Below are 17,044 nucleotides of genomic sequence, written 5' to 3'. Positions count from 1 at the left end.
TTTAATAATTTTATTAACTAGAGGTAAATGTAACTAAATTTAAAAAGGATTATCATTGGTTTAGGAGCATTATTGCCTACGTCGTGAGGCGGGAGGAATGAGTTGAAAAATATAACTATGTACAACAAATTCACTTTGACAAGCTGCTTGAGTGCTTTAAGTAGGCTTTCCCTATTGCAGCCCATAGACCTCTCCAAAAGGATGTCAGTAAGAACCTTTTTGGACAATTTTGCAGTTAATGAAGGTTGGAGTTGGCAGAATTTCCTAAAGTAGATTTTAACTGTTTAAAGGGACAATATTCCGTAAAAATTAAAGGAATAGATATATATGAGAAGGCTAACGATCATTTAAACATTTGTGTTACAGTGTTGCAGTATGATAAGTGATTTGAAGAGGAGGAACTCAAAGACAAAAAGAGGGTAATATATGCACTGAAAGCTCCATCCATTGAATCTGTGAAGCACTGGGTATGGTTTCTTTGTGAAAATACCAGTAAATGCATTCAATCGAACATTTTTTTTACCCATTAAAACATTAGTCGTTTTTAAGGTGAGGGGAGGGGGAATCAACGAGGTACCTGCTTTTATTGTCTAATGTGTATATCTAGATTCCGCAGGGAATTAAAATTAAAGAGCCACATATCATGGGTAACTGTCTGTGGAAATGGTTTCGGGTGACAATGCCATCTTGTAATTAAAGAATTTAAAAATGTATTCTTGCAGAGTGACAAGATGACCCCAGACATAGAAGCCAAACCCTGAGGCGTGTACGATTCATTGAAGTTTAATCGTGCTGAAGAATATGAAGCCATTGTGATATCATTTGCATATTCAAAGACAGATGTTAGCAATACCATTAAATAGATAGAGGTTTTTCAGAAAAGCAGCAGTTCTTTCTACTGGTTTACATACAGAATTCCAACTATGATTTGAAATTTATATTAATATTGTTCGCATGTTTACAGAAAGATGAAGTTATGGTGCATGGGTAGACGGTTCTTTTTAATGTAATGTCATACCCAAATCATCTGAGAAGCAGCTAGTCTTACAATTAAAATGGAAAAAATTGATAATGGTAATACATGGTTGAACAAGATCTGTTTCTTAGGTTCCTATAGTTTTTTCACCCAAATCAATAAGTGAATTAATTCAAGTGCAGAAAAGCAAAATTTTACATAGATTGTAGATTGGCACTTATTTGTAGTGAGATCCACGTGGGAAGGTTATCTATATATATAAAAATTAGTTGTATGTGTGTGCGTGTGTGTGTGTGTGTGTGTGTGTGTGTGTGTGTGTGTGTGTGTGTGTGTGTGTGTGTGTGTGTGTCGAGTAACGTCATGTTTGTGTGTCGACTGACGTCATGTTTTCGACTGACGAAATTACAGACCGGGACATTGGGATACAAATGACGACCGGGACACCGGGACATAGGGAATATAAATGACGACCGGGACACTCAAAGAGAAAGCGACCGGGACACAAGAAATGTTCGATTAGCTATCACCATCAACAAAGCACCGGGACACAAATGACGACCGGGACACAGGGAGTATAAATGACGACCAGAACATAAGTAAAAAAAAACTAAAAAAAACTAAAAAAAGGTAAAAACTACAAACAAACTAAAAAGAAAAAAACTAAAAACTAATAAAAAAACTAAGAAAGCTAAAAAACTAAAAAAAACTAAAAAAGAAAAAAAAGAAAAAAAAACAAAGGAGAAAAACAAAACTAAAAAAAAACTAAAAAAAACTAAAAAGGTAAAAACTACAAAAAAAACTAAAAAGAAAAAAGAAAAAAGACTAAAAAAACTAAAAAAAAGTAAAAACCAAAAAAAAACTAAAAAGAAAAAAAGGGGAAAAACACAAAAATTTATTTGATCATATACCAATTCAAAAACGAATGTATATACAGACCGGGACACCGGGATACAAATGACAACCGGGACAAAGGGAATATAAATGACCACCAGGACACAGGGACGCAACTACAACGGGGACGCCGGGGGCACAGGAGGATATATCAATGACGATGGGGACACAGGGAGTGTTCGATTAGTAATCACCATCAACAAAGCTCAAGGGCAATCATTAGAATCATGAGGTATAACTAAAAAAACTAAAAAAAGGTAAAAAACTAAAAACTTTAAAAAAAGACCAATTCAAAAACGAATGTATATACAGACCGGGACATCGGGACACAAATGGCGACCGGGACACCGGGACACAAGGAATATAAATGACGCCCGGGACACTCAAAGAGAAATTACAGACTGGGACACCGGGACACAAATGACGACCGGGACACAGGGAATATAATTGACGACCGAGACACAGGGACACAACTACAACGGGGATGCCGGGGGGCACAGGTTAATATATAAATGACGACGGTGACACAGGGAATGGTCGATTAGCAATCACCATCAACAAAGCTCAAGGGCAATCATTAGAATCATGAGGTAAAGATCTGAATACGGATTGTTTTCCCATGGACAATTATATGTTGCATGTTCAAGAGTCGGTAAACCTGACAATCTATTTATATGCACATACGATGGGACAGCGAAGAATGTTGCATATTCGCAAGTTTTACGTAGTTAAAAACATACACATATGTCTATGTATTGACAGGTGGGACATAGGGACACAACTACAATGGTGCGTAACTAATATGGCACGTAACGACTTAGGCGCGCGGGGGGTTGGGGGGGGGGGCGAAGCGCCCCCACCAACTAGGTGTTGGGGTGGCGCGAAGCACCACCCCAACAGCTAGTGTTTTAATGTAAATTTGATCCTGGAAACTGACCTGACTGTGAGAAAACACCGGTGAAAATTCCGTTTTTTTTATATCAAACCCTCGATAATGATTATGATCACAGGCTGGCATTTCCCAACTACCTTCAACAAATTACTCTTTACAAACCCAACACATTTTCCTCTCTTTACTGGCCATCTCATCCTCTGGTGACTGACTGATTGGGTAAATTATATTGCGCAGCTGGGAAATTGACTTATTAGCAGTTTTAATAAGTGTAACAATGGCGCACCCGCACAATCTTTCCCACCCAATGGCTGTAGGGGGTGAACTTCTACTAGTTACTCCTCGTCCCCCTGATCTTCTAGTCACCTCTTGACCTAACTGTCTGGAAATTTCTCAAGTACGTAGTTTAAAACTTTGAGGTTAAAGCATAGATTAGTGACAATATTGCATCGAGATTGTAATTTTGGGAAGCTATATTATCCGGACTCACCCCCACACTATATATATATATATATATATATATATATTATATATATATATATATATATATATATATATATATATATATAAAGTTCTTATTTTAAATCCCGATAAGATCCGATGACATTGGGAGAGATGAAATTTTGGAAAACGCTTAGAGTGGAGTTATCAGGGTGAAACTTGGTGGGAAGAATAAGCACAAGTCCTAGATACGTGATTGCCACAGCCGGACCAGATATGCTGTCTATGGAAGAGTTGGAAGGGGGGGGGGGGTTAATTCGAAAAAATTAGAAAAAATGAGGTATTTTTAACTTACGAATTGGATCTTAATGAAATTTTATATTTAGAAGGACCTCGTGTCTCAGAGCTCTTATTTTAAATCCAGACCGGATCCGATGATATTGGGGGAGTTGGAGGGGGAAACCAGAAATATTGGAAAACGCTTAGAGTGGAGAAATTGGGCTGAAACTTGGTGGGAAGAATGAGCACAAGTCCTAGCTAACTGAGTGACAAAACCAACCGGATCCGCTCTCTATGGGGAAGTTGGAAGAAGGGGCGTAATTTGGAAAAATTAGAAAAAATTAGGCATTTTTAACTTACGAACGGGTGATGGGATCTTAATGAAACTTAATATTTAGATGGAACTCGTGTCTTAGAACTCTTATTTTTAATCCTTAGTGGATATGTTGACATTGGGGGAAGCTGGAGGGGGAGACCGTAAATCTTGCAGACGCTTAGAGTGGAAAGATCGGGATGAAATTTGGTGGGAAGAATAAGCACAAGTCCTAGATACATGATTGACATAACCGTACAAAATCCGCTGTTTTTGGGGGAGTTGGGGGTGGGGGGAGATTCGGTTAATTCGGAAAAATTAGAAAAAAGAGGTATTTTTTATTTACGAACGGACCTTAATGAAATTTGATATTTAGAAGGATATCGCGTCACAGAGCTCTTATTTTAAACCCCGACCGGGTTCGGTAATATTGGGGGAGTTGGAGGGGGAAACCGGAAATCTTGGAAAACACTTAGAGTGGAGACATCGGGATGAAACTTGGTGGGAAGAACAAGTACAAGTCCTAGATACGTGATTGACATAACCGGACCGGATCTCTTCTCTTTGGGGGTGTTTGGGGGAGGGGCATTATTTGGTAATTTGGAAAAATTAGAAACAATGAGATATTTTTAAGCTACGAACGAGTGCTGTGTTCCCCAAACACATCCAATTAAAATTTTGATATAGCCACTTCGTTCAACGTAAATGAAAAGGCCAAAAATTATGTCTTCGAGGACGAGAACACCCACACAGCTTTCAGGGCAAGAATTGTAAGTTATGCTCTGGGGGCGATGTATATTCAATTCAATCCGTTTATTAACAAAAAAACAACTCACACACTGTAAACTAACTACACCCTAAGGGAGCACTGCTCGTAATATATATAGTACTGCTAGGTGTTGGTGTGGCGCTACGCACCAAACCAACACCTAGTTGGTTGGGGCGCTTCGTGCCCCCAAGCCCCCCCCCCGCGCAAGTCGTTACGCGCCATATTAGTTACGCGCCATTATAGCTGTGTCACTGTGTCCCACCTATGAATATATATATATATATATATATATATATATATATATATATATATATATATATATATATATATATATATATATATATATATATATGTATGTATATATATATATATATATATATATATATATATATATATATATATATATATATATATATATATATATATATATATATATATATATATATATATATATATGTTTTTAACTACGTAAAACTTGCGAATATACAATATTCTTAGCTGTCCCATTGTCTGTGCATATAAATAGATTGTCAGGTTTACCGACTCTTGAACATGCAACATATAACTGTCCATGGGAAAACAATCCGTATTCAGATCTATGCCACATTTTTCTAATGATTGCCCTTGAGCTTTGTTGATGGTGATTGCTAATCGAATATTCCCTGTATCCCAGTCATCATTTATATATCCCCCCTGTGCCCTTCCGGCGTCCCCGTTGTAGTTGTATCCCTGTGTCCCGGTCGTCATTTATGTTCCCTGTGTCCCGGTGTCCCAGTGGTCATTTTCGTCCCGGCGTCTCGGTCTGTAACTTCTCTTTGAGTGTCCCGGTAGCCATTTATTTACCCTGTGTCCCGGTGTCCCAGTCTGTAAAGTCATAAAGTCTTCAACGGCTCTGTTGGTGCAGCCAGTTGAGGAAGTTTAACTTTTCCTGAGGCGCAACACATTCCCATTGTTTCTCCATTAAATTTCAAGGCCTTGCAATAGGGACAAATTTTAGACATAGCCCCGATTTGAACACATCTACTCAAGCTATAATCATCGACTGGGCTGTACCTGAATGCCAGGCGATAATTTTGACATTGCTCTTGTGATTCCTCGGCACGCTTTCTTTTGGCATTATCTCTTTGAGTCGCAAGCCTGTTTTAACGTTGTTCTTGTGATTCCTCGGCATGATTTTTTCGGTAATTTCTCTTTGAGCCTCAAGCCTGTTTTCACGTTGTTGTTGTGATTCCTCGACATGCTTTCTTTCTTACTTTCTCTTTTAGCCGCATGCCTTTTGGTATTAACTGTTTGAGCCGCTTCCTCGGCTGTTTCTTCTGCCATTGTAGGATTTACACTGAAATTTCTCTTCGAATCGCCCCCTTATATACTTATAATGACTTCATATACGAAGCCTTATATACTTATAATGACGTCATATGTGGACAAACACACAAACATACAACTTATTTTTTTATGAAGAGATACGTAATGTTCTGGTCGTATATATAAAAAGGGTGGTTGTATAAGCTTTGGAGGAGGCTCAGAGGATCCGTAATTAGAAGCTATAGTGCCCTTTTTAAGATTCAGAGTGATGGGAGGGTGGAAACTCACCCTCCCACACCTCGTTTTTTCCCGAAATGCATCTGATAGAAATTTTGAGATGGCCATTTGTTGTCGTAGAAACTTCAAAAACAGCTCATTTGATTGGAAATTGAAAGGACCAGTGCCCTTTTTATTTTATATATATATATATATTTTTTTATATTATTATTTATATATATTTATATATATATATATATATATATATATATATATATATATATATATATATATATATATATATATATATATATATATATATATATATATATATATATAAATAAGTTGTCTGTCTGTCTGTGGATCTGTGGATCAGGTGACGTCATGTTTCTGTGTCGGCTGACGTCATGAAATTAGTTGTCGTCATTTTTGTTATGACGATGCTTAGTATATTGTAAAACACATTAATTTGGTTAATAATATACCATTTAAAACACCAAAATGAACATGCTGGAGTAGTCACTCGGTGAGAGAGGGTGTCAGAACGGAGAATGAAGGTCCCAGGTTCAAATCCTGGTTAGGCTAAAAAAGGTAAAAAACTAAAAACTAAAAAAAAACTGAAAAAACTAAAAAAAGGCAAAAACTACAAAAAAAACTAAAAACTAATAAAAAAAATAAAAAGGCTAAAAAACTAAAAAAACTAAAAAAGGGTAATAAAAAAACTAAAAACTAAAAAAAACTAAAAAAAGGAAAAAACTGAAAAATAGAAGAGAAAAAGAAAACTAATAAAATTAAGAATAAAAATAAAAAAGATAAAAACTAAAAAAAAGTAAAAAGAAAAAACGAAAAAAACTAAAAAAGCTAAAAAAAAAGGTAAAAACCAATAAAAAACTAAAAAGAAGAAATATATATATTATACATATAAAAATAAGTTGTCTGTCTGTGGATCTGTGGCTCAGGTGACGTCATGTTTCTGTGTCGGCTGACGTCATGAAATTAGTTGTCGTCATTTTTGTTATGACGATGCTTAGTATATTGTAAAACACATTAATTTGGTTAATAATATACCATTTAAAACACCAAAATGAACATGCTGGAGTAGTCACTCGGTGAGAGAGGGTGTCACAACGGAGAATGAAGGTCCCAGGTTCAAATCCTGGTTAGGTTAAAAAAGGTAAAAAACTAAAAACTAAAAAAAAAACTGAAAAAACTAAAAAAAGGCAAAAACTACAAAAAAAACTGAAAACTAATAAAAAAAATAAAAAGGCTAAAAAACTAAAAAAACTAAAAAACAAAAAAAGGTAATAAAAAAACTAAAAACTAAAAAAAAAAACTAAAAAAAAGGAAAAAACTGAAAAATAGAAGAGAAAAAGAAAACTAATAAAATTAAGAATAAAAATAAAAAAAGATAAAAACTAAAAAAAAAGTAAAAAGAAAAAACGAAAAAAAACTAAAAAAGCTAAAAAAAAGGTAAACACCAATAAAAAACTAAAAAGAAGAAAAGGAAAAAAACTAAAAAAAAATTTTCATCTAAAAAACTAAAAAAAACTAAAAAAGGTAAGAACTAAAAAAGAAAAAAATAAATGACGACACTCAAAGAGAAAGCGACCGGGACAAAAGGAATGTTCGATTAGCAATCAACAAAGCACCGGGACACAGGGAGTATAAATGACGACCAGGACATAAGTATAAATGACGACCGGGACAGGGAATGGTCGATTAGCAATCACCATCAACAAAGCTCAAGGGCAATCATTAGAATCATGAGGTATAGATCTGAATACGGATTGTTTTCCCATGGACCATTATATGTTGCATGTTCAAGAGTCGGTAAACCTGACAATCTATTTATATGCACAGACAATGGGACAGCAAAGAATGTTGTATATTCGCAAGTTTTACGTAGTTAAAAAACATATATATAATATATCTATCTATATTCACAGGTGGGACATAGGGACACAACTACAATGGCGCGTAACTAATATGGCGCGTAACGACTTACGCGCGCGGGGGGCTTGGGGGGGGGGCGCAAAGCGCCCCCACCAACTAGGTGTTGGGGTGGCGCGAAGCGCCACCCCAACAGCTAGTATATATATGAAAATAAGTTGTCTGTCTGTGGATCAGGTGACGTCATGTTTCTGTGTCGACTGACGTCATGAAGTTAGCTGTCGTCATTTTTGCTATGACGGTGACGTCATTAAAGATATTTAAGACATATATGTTCACGTAGAAATCTATTAATGTTTAAGTTTAAAATGACTGATGAACTTACAATGGCAAAAGCCGATGAAGATGCTCAAAGAGTCTATGCCAAAAAACTTGCTGCTGATAGAGAAAGTCAGAAAAGAAAGCGTCCCGAGGAATCAAAAGAACAGCAAGGAAACAGGCTTGAGGCTAAAGAACGCAAAACCGCGCAGTTAGATGAAGATCCACTTGGACAGCGAGAGTCAAAACATATCAAAACTGAAAATGATAGCGATGATGATTGGGTTTGGGATTTTGACTTGGATAAGGTCATCAATGCCTACCAGATTTTAGTTAAAAAAAACAAAGGTTCGGCGATATGTATTTCATAGTGAAGCTGAAAAATAAAGAAGAAAAAGAAAACTGAAAAAAGAAAAAATGTAAAAAACTAAAAAATACTAAAAAGAAAAAACACTCAAAGAGAAATTACAGACCGGGACACAAATGACGACCGGGACACAGGGAATATAAATAACGACCGGGACTCTCAAAGAGAAATTACAGACTGGGATACCGGGACACAAATGACCGGGACACAGGTATTTAAGAATATCGTTCAAAGACAAATTTTTAATTGTAAGAAGACCGTTGAAAGAGAAATTTTGTAATTGTAAAATGACTGAAGAACCTACAATGGCAACGGTACCACCATCGAAGTGGATAACCAGTGGGTTTACGGCAACCTACCATCTTCAAAGATACCACGATAGGAAGACTCTACACCGTTCACCCCAATCAACATGAATGCTTCTTTCTACGCCTGCTTTTGGTGAATGTACCCGGTCCGACATTCTTTGAGTATTTGAGAACTGTAAACGGTACTATACATAACACTTACCGTAGTGCATGCCAAGCTCTGAATTTATTGGAGAATGAAAAACACTGGGATAACTGCATCAATGACGCGTGGGTAAAGTCAACCCCAAGTCAAATTCGTGCACTTGCTCTCCATCAGCTCCTACAGAGTTATGGGAAAAATATGAGTCAAAAATGTCCGAAGATATACTCCATCGAAAACAGTTAGAGACGTCAGATATGACTTTTGATTTTACATCAAAAATTTATAACTACACTTTAGTTATTATAGAAGATTTGTGCGTACGTATGGCAAACAAACCTCTTCAGGATTTGGGAATGCCTTCACCTAACCGTATCGCTGCTGTTTCGACATGTGTAGAATTGGATCGTGAACAAGGTTACAGTATGAGTGATCTATTGTCGTATATACAAAATAACATTTCCAAGTTAACGTCGGAACAAAAAGACATTTATGATACGATAGACTCAATTTCAGGACGTATACAACTACCTGCTGATTTCTGTAATTTAGTGACGTCCAAAAATGAATTGATTGAAAAAGTATTTCCGAATATTCTAAAAAATTTTAAAAATAATAAATGGCTAAGTGAAAGAGCGATTCTCGCACCCAAAAATATAGACGTCCACGAAATCAACAATATTGTTTTGACCAAGATTCGAGACCAGGCAGTCCTTTGCAAGTCAGTCGACACAGTTTTGGAACCAAATGAAGCGGTTAATTATCCATCCGAATTTTTAAATTCCATAGATCTTTCAGGGTTTCCACCACAGGTGCTACAACTAAAAATAGGCGTACCAATAATACTTTTAAGAAATATCAACCCACCAAAGCTTTGCAATGGCACGCGACTTGCCGTAAAAAAAAAACAATGGAAAACCTAATAGAGGCCACAATCAGGGCCTTTTGAGGGTGAGGCTGTTCTTATTCCTCGCATTCCCATGATTCCAACGGATCTGCCTTTTCAATTTAAAAGATTGTAATTCCCAATTCGATTAGCATTTGCAATCACCATTAACAAAGCTCAAGGTCAATCATTAGAAAAATGTGGTATAGATCTTAATACTGATTGTTTTTCCCATGGACAATTGTACGTTGCATGTTCGAGGGTCGGTAAACCTGACAATCTATTTATATGCAGCGACAATTGGACAGCGAAGAATGTTGTATATTCGCAAGTTTTACGCAGTTAATTTGTATTGTATCTATCTATCTATCTATCTATATAAACACGAGTTGTGTGTATGCATGTTTGTTTGTTTGTAAAAAGAGCGTTTGCGTATGACGTCATTATTAGTACATACGGCTTTGTATATGCACAGACAATGGGAAAGCCAAGAATGTTGTATATTCGCAATTTTTACGTAGTTTAACTCCTGCAGACGAAATGAATGCTTGCCTGACAAATTCTAATTTATGGGCACACGTAAAAATATAAAAATTAACTACAAATATGCGTGTCCAACTGCAAATGATGACTCTGGTCAAACATTTTCAGATCAATTGCTGGCAATTGGACACGGAAAGCTCCCAGTAATGGGAAAGCCAAAAATGTTGTATATTCGCAATTTTTACGTAGTTTGAAACACATATATAAATCTATCTATATTCACAGGTGGGACACAGGGACACAACTACAATGGCGCGTAACTGATATGGCACGTAACGACTTACGCGCGCGAGGGGGGCTTGGGGGGGCGCGAAGCGCCACCCCAACAGCTAGTATATATATATATATATATATATATATATATATATATATATATATATATATATATATATATATATATATATATATATATATATATATATATATATATATATATATATATATATATATGTATATATATATATATATATATATATATATATATATATATATATATATATATATATATATATATATATATATATATATATATATATATATATATATATATATATATATATATATATATATATATATATATATATATATATATATATATATATATATATATATATATATATATATATATATATATATATATATATATATATATATATATATATATATATATATATATATATATATATATATATATATATATATATATATATATATATATACTAGCTGTTGGGGTGGCGCTTCGCGCCACCCCAACACCTAGTTGGTGGGGGCGCTTCGCGCCCCCCCCAAGCCCCCCCGCGCGCGTAAGTCGTTACGCGCCATATTAGTTACGCGCCATTGTAGTTGTGTCCCTATGTCCCACCTGTGAATATAGATATATATATATATATATATATATATATATATATATATATATATATATATATATATATATATATATATATATATATATATATATATATATATATATATATATATATATATATATATATATATATATATATATGTTTTTAACTACGTAAAACTTGCGAATATACAACATTCTTTGCTGTCCCATTGTCTGTGCATATAAATAGATTGTCAGGTTTACCGACTCTTGAACATGCAACATATAATGGTCCATGGGAAAACAATCCGTATTCAGATCTATACTTCATGATTCTAATGATTGCCCTTGAGCTTTGTTGATGGTGATTGCTAATCGACCATTCCCTGAGTCGCCATTTATATATCCCCCTGTGCACCCCGGCGTCCCCTTTGTAGTTATGTCCCTGTGTCCCGGTCGTCATTTATATTCCCTGTGTCCCGGTCGTCATTTGTGTCCCGGTGTTCCAGTCTGTGATTTCTCTTTGAGTGTCCCGGGCGTCATTTATATTCCTTGTGTCCCGGTGTCCCGGTCGTCATTTATATCCCCCTGTGCCCCCCGGCGTCCCCATTGTAGTTGTGTCCCTGTGTCCCGGTCGTCATTTATATTCCCTGTGCCCCGGTCGTCATTTGTATCCCGGTGTCCCGGTCTGTATGTACATTCGTTTTTTAGTTTTGTTTTTCTCCTTTATTTTTTTCCTTTTTTCTTTTTTTTCTTTTTTAGTTTATTTAGATTTTAGATTTTTTAGTTTTTTTATTAGTTTTTAGTTTTTTTGTAGTTTTTACCATTTTTTTAGTTTTTTTAGTTTTTTTTTTACTTATGTCCTGGTCGTCATTTATACTCCCTGTGTCCCGGTCGTCATTTGTGTCTCGGTGCTTTGTTGATTGCTAATTTATATTATATTTATATTTATATTTTTTATATTTATTAATATTTTTTTAGTTTTCTTTTTCTCTTATTTTTCAGTTTTTTCCTTTTTTTAGTTTTTTCTTTTTTAGTTTTTAGTTTTTTTTTGTTTTTTACCTTTTTTTTAGTTTTTTTAGTTTTTTAGCTTTTTTAGTTTTTTTATTAGTTTTTAGTTTTTTTTTAGTTTTTGCCTTTTTTTAGTTTTTTCAGTTTTTTTTAGTTTTTAGTTTTTTACCTTTTTTAGTTTTTTTTCTTCTTTTGTATTAGTGTGAAATAATTCAGACGTCATATGCGGACAAACACGACGTCACTCGACAGACAGACAGACAGACATAACCCACAAACAACTTATTTTTATATATATTTATTCATATTTTTTTAGTTTTCTTTTTCTCTTTTATATATATAGATATATATATGTTTTTAACTACGTAAAACTTGCGAATATACAACATTCTTTGCTGTCCCATTGTCTGTGGATATAAATAGATTGTCAGGTTTACCGACTCTTGAACATGCAACATATAATGGTCCATGGGAAAACAATCCGTATTCAGATCTATACCTCATGATTCTAATTATTGCCCTTGAGCTTTGTTGATGGTGATTGATAATCGACCATTCCCTATGTCGCCGTCGTCATTTATATATCCCCCTGTGCCCCCGGCGTCCCCTTTGTAGTTGTGTCCCTGTGTCCCGGTCGTCATTTATATTCCCTGTGTCCGGTCGTCATTTGTGTCCCAGTGTCCCAGTCTGTGATTTCTCTTTGAGTGTCCCGGGCGTCATTTATATTCCTTGTGTCCCGGTGTCCAGGTCGTCATTTATATCCCTCGGCCCCCCGGCGTCCCCTTTGTAGTTGTGTCCCTGTGTCCCGGTCGTCATTTATATTCCCTGTGTCCCGGTCGTCATTTGTGTCCCGGTGTCCCAGTCTGTGATTTCTCTTTGAGTGTCCCGGGCGTCATTTATATTCCTTGTGTCCCGGTGTCCCGGTCGTCATTTATATCCCCCTGTGCCCCCCGGCGTCCCCGTTGTAGTTGTGTCCCTATGTCCCGGTCGTAATTTATATTCCCTGTGTCCCGGTCGTCATTTGTATCCCGGTGTCCCGGTCTGTATATACATTCGTTTTTTTAGTTTTGTCTTTCTCCTTTATTTTTCATTTTTTTCCTTTTTTATTTTTTTTCTTTTTTAGTTTTTTTTTAGTTTTTTAGCTTTTTTAGTTTTTTTTATTAGTTTTTAGTTTTTTTTCTTTTTAGTTTTTTTGTAGTTTTTATCTTTTTTTAGTTTTTTTTTTTTAGTTTTTTTTTACTTATGTCCTGGTCGTCATTTATACTCCCTGTGTCCCGGTCGTCATTTGTATCCCCGTGCTTTGTTGATGATGATTGCTAATCGAACATTCCTTTTGTCCCGGTCGCTTTCTCTTTGAGTGTCGTCATTTATATTCCCTATGTGCCGGTGTCCCGGTCGTCATTTGTGTCCCGACGTTCCGGTCTGTAATTTCGTCAGTTGAAAACATGACGTCAGTCGACACACAAACGTGACGTCACCCGACAGACAGACCCACACACACACAGACAACTTATATATATATATATATATATATATACTAGCTGTTGGGGTGGCGCTTCGCGCCACCCCAACACCTAGTTGGTGGGGGCGCTTCGCGCCCCCCCCAAGCCCCCCCGCGCGCGTAAGTCGTTACGCGCCATAATAGTTACGCGCCATTGTAGTTGTGTCCCTATGTCCCACCTGTGAATATAGATAGATATATATATATGGTTTTAACTACGTAAAACTTGCGAATATACAACATTCTTTGCTGTCCCATTGTCTTTGCATATAAATAGATTGTCAGGTTTACCGACTCTTGAACATGCAACATATAATGGTCCATGGGAAAACAATCTGTATTCAGATCTATACCTCATGATTCTAATGATTGCCCTTGAGCTTTGTTGATGGTGATTGCTAATCGACCATTCCCTGTCCCGGTGTCCCGGTCGTCATTTACATCCCCCTGTTTCCCCCGGTGTCCCCGTTGTAGTTGTGTCCCTGTGTCCCGGTCGTCATTTATATTCCCTGTGTCCCGGGTCCCGGTCGTCATTTGTATCCCGGTGTCCCGGTCTGTATATACATTCGTTTTTTAGTTTTGTTTTTCTCCTTTATTTTTTTCCTTTTTTTTTCTTTTTTAGCTTATTTAGATTTTTAGATTTTTTAGTTTTTTTATTAGTTTTTAGTTTTTTTTTCTTTTTAGTTTTTTTGTCCCGGTCGTCATTTATATCCCCCTGTTTCCCCCGGTGTCCCCGTTGTAGTTGTGTCCCTGTGTCCCGGTCGTCATTTATATTCCCTGTGTCCCGGTCGTCATTTGTATCCCGGTGTACCGGTCTGTATATACATTCGTTTTTTAGTTTTGTTTTTCTCCTTTATTTTTTTCCTTTTTTTTTCTTTTTTTTATACTCCCTGTGTCCCGGTGCTTTGTTGATTGCTAATCGAACATTCCTTTTGTCCTGGTCGCTTTCTCTTTGAGTGTCGTCATTTATTTTTTTCTTTTTTAGTTCTTTTAGTTTTTACCTTTTTTAGTTTTTTTTAGTTTTTAGTTTTTTTAGTTTTTTACCTTTTTTTAGTTTTTTTAGTTTTTTTAGTTTTTTAGCTTTTTTATTTTTTTTATTAGTTTTTAGTTTTTTTGTAGTTTTTGCCTTTTTTTTAGTTTTTTTAGTTTTTTAGCTTTTTTATTAGTTTTTAGTTTTTTTTGTAGTTTTTGCCTTTTTTTAGTTTTTTTTAGTTTTTTAGCTTTTTTATTTTTTTTATTAGTTTTTAGTTTTTTTTGTAGTTTTTGCCTTTTTTTCTCTTTGAGTGTCGTCATTTATTAGTTTTTGCCTTTTTTTCTCTTTGAGTGTCGTCATTTATTAGTTTTTTCCTTTTTTTTTTAGTTTTTTATTGGTTTTTACCTTTATTTTAGCTTATTTTTCAGTTTTTTCCTTTTTTTTAGTTTTTTTTTATTTTTTATTTTTTTTAGTTTTTTACCTTTTTTTAGTTTTTTTAGTTTTTTTAGTTTTTTAGCTTTTTTACTTTTTTTATTAGTTTTTAGTTTTTTTTTGTAGTTTTTGCCTTTTTTTAGTTTTTTCAGTTTTTTTTTAGTTTTTTTTTGTAGTTTTTGCCTTTTTTTAGTTTTTTTAGTTTTTTAGCTTTTTTATTTTTTTTATTAGTTTTTAGTTTTTTTTGTAGTTTTTGCCTTTTTTAGTTTTTTCAGTTTTGACGTCACCTGATCCAGTTTTTTCAGGTGACGTCACCTGACACATCCATCCACACATCCATCCACAACTTATTTTTATATATATAGATATATATCTATATATATAAAAATAAGTTGTCTGTCTGTGGATGTGTGGATGGATGTGTGGATGGATGTGTCAGGTGACGTCATGTTTCGGCTGACGTCATGAAATTAGTTGCCGTCATTTTTGCTTTGAAGGTGACGTCATTCAAGTTATATAAGACATATGTTCGCCGTCATGTTTCGGCTGACGTCATGAAATTAGCTGCCATCATTTTTGCTTTGAAGGCATCATTTTTGCTTTGAAGGCGTGACGTCATTCAAGTTATATAAGACGGATGTTCGTGTAGAATTCTATTAATGCTTAAGTTTATAATGACTGATGAAGATGCTCAAAGAGTCTATGCCAGAAAACTTGCTGGTGATAGAGAAAGTCAGAAAAGAAAGCGTGCCGAGGAACTACCAGAGCAACGCGAAAGCAGACTTGCTGCTAAAAGAGAAAGTGAAAAAAGAAAGCATGCCGAGGAACTACCAGAGCAACGCAGAAGCAGACTTGCTGCTAAAAGAGAATGTGAAAAAAGAAAGCATGCCGAGGAACTACCAGAGCAACGCAGAAGCAGACTTGCTGCTAAAAGAGAATGTGAAAAAAGAAAGCATGCCGAGGAACTACCAGAGCAACGCGAAAGCAGACTTGCTGCTAAAAGAGAAAGTGAAAAAAGAAAGCAACGCAGAAGCAGACTTGCTGCTAAAAGAGAATGTGAAAAAAGAAAGCATGCCGAGGAACTACCAGAGCAACGCGAAAGCAGACTTGCTGCTAAAGGAGAAAGTGAAAAAAGAAAGCATGCCGAGGAACTACCAGAGCAACGCAGAAGCAGACTTGCTGCTAAAACAGAATGTGAAAAAAGAAGGCGGGCCGAGGAATTACAAGAACAGCAAGAAATCAGGCTTGCTGCTGATAGAGAAAGTAAGAAAAGAAAGCGTGCCGAGGAATCAAAAGACCAGCAGGAAATCAGGCTTGCTGCTGATAGAGAAAGTAAGAAAAGAAAGCGTGCCGAGGAATCAGAGCAATCTGAAAGTTATCGCCTGGCATTCAGGTACAACCCAGTCGATGATTATAGCTTGAGTAGCTGTGTTCAAATCGGGACAATGTCCAAAATTTGTCCCTATTGCAAGGCCTTGAAATTCAATGGTGAAACAATGGGAATGTGTTGCGCCTCAGGAAAAGTTAAACTTCCTCTATTGGCTGCACCACCAGAGCCATTGAAGACTTTCCTTACTGGAACTACGTCAGAATCTAAGCGTTTTTTGTCAAAAATCAGACAATACAACTCATGTTTCCAAATGACGTCGTTTGGAGCCCAAATCGAAAATCCAGATCAATTTATGTCTACTTTTAAAGTAAAAGGGCAAATTTATCATAAAGCAGGGTCCCTTCTACCATTATTAGGCGAGAATCATAAATTTTT

At 35.7% G+C, this 17,044-nt stretch overlaps 1 protein-coding gene and 1 long non-coding RNA gene across 2 annotated transcripts in view; one reads left to right on the top strand and one right to left on the bottom strand.

Moving 5' to 3' along the window:
• The window catches only part of LOC136025951 (transmembrane protein 11, mitochondrial-like), a 47,411-nt gene extending 38,170 nt beyond the window's left edge, over positions 1–9,241 (bottom strand). The window contains exon 1 of the mRNA XM_065702054.1: positions 9,168–9,241. Within this exon, the coding sequence (XP_065558126.1) occupies positions 9,168–9,226 (59 nt within the window). The 5' untranslated portion in view covers positions 9,227–9,241. The remainder of the gene's footprint in view (positions 1–9,167) is intronic.
• LOC136025952 (uncharacterized) overlaps positions 6,439–17,044 on the top strand; it is a 17,214-nt gene continuing 6,608 nt past the window's right edge. Inside the window, exon 1 of the long non-coding RNA XR_010617184.1 lies at positions 6,439–7,246. This is a non-coding gene — a long non-coding RNA (uncharacterized LOC136025952). The remainder of the gene's footprint in view (positions 7,247–17,044) is intronic.

The sequence above is a fragment of the Artemia franciscana genome, chromosome 4 (assembly GCF_032884065.1).
Source record: "Artemia franciscana chromosome 4, ASM3288406v1, whole genome shotgun sequence".
Taxonomy (NCBI): Eukaryota; Metazoa; Arthropoda; class Branchiopoda; order Anostraca; family Artemiidae; genus Artemia; species Artemia franciscana.
The sequence above is the reverse complement of the archived record's forward strand: the minus strand, read 5'-3'. Positions and strand labels throughout refer to the sequence as shown.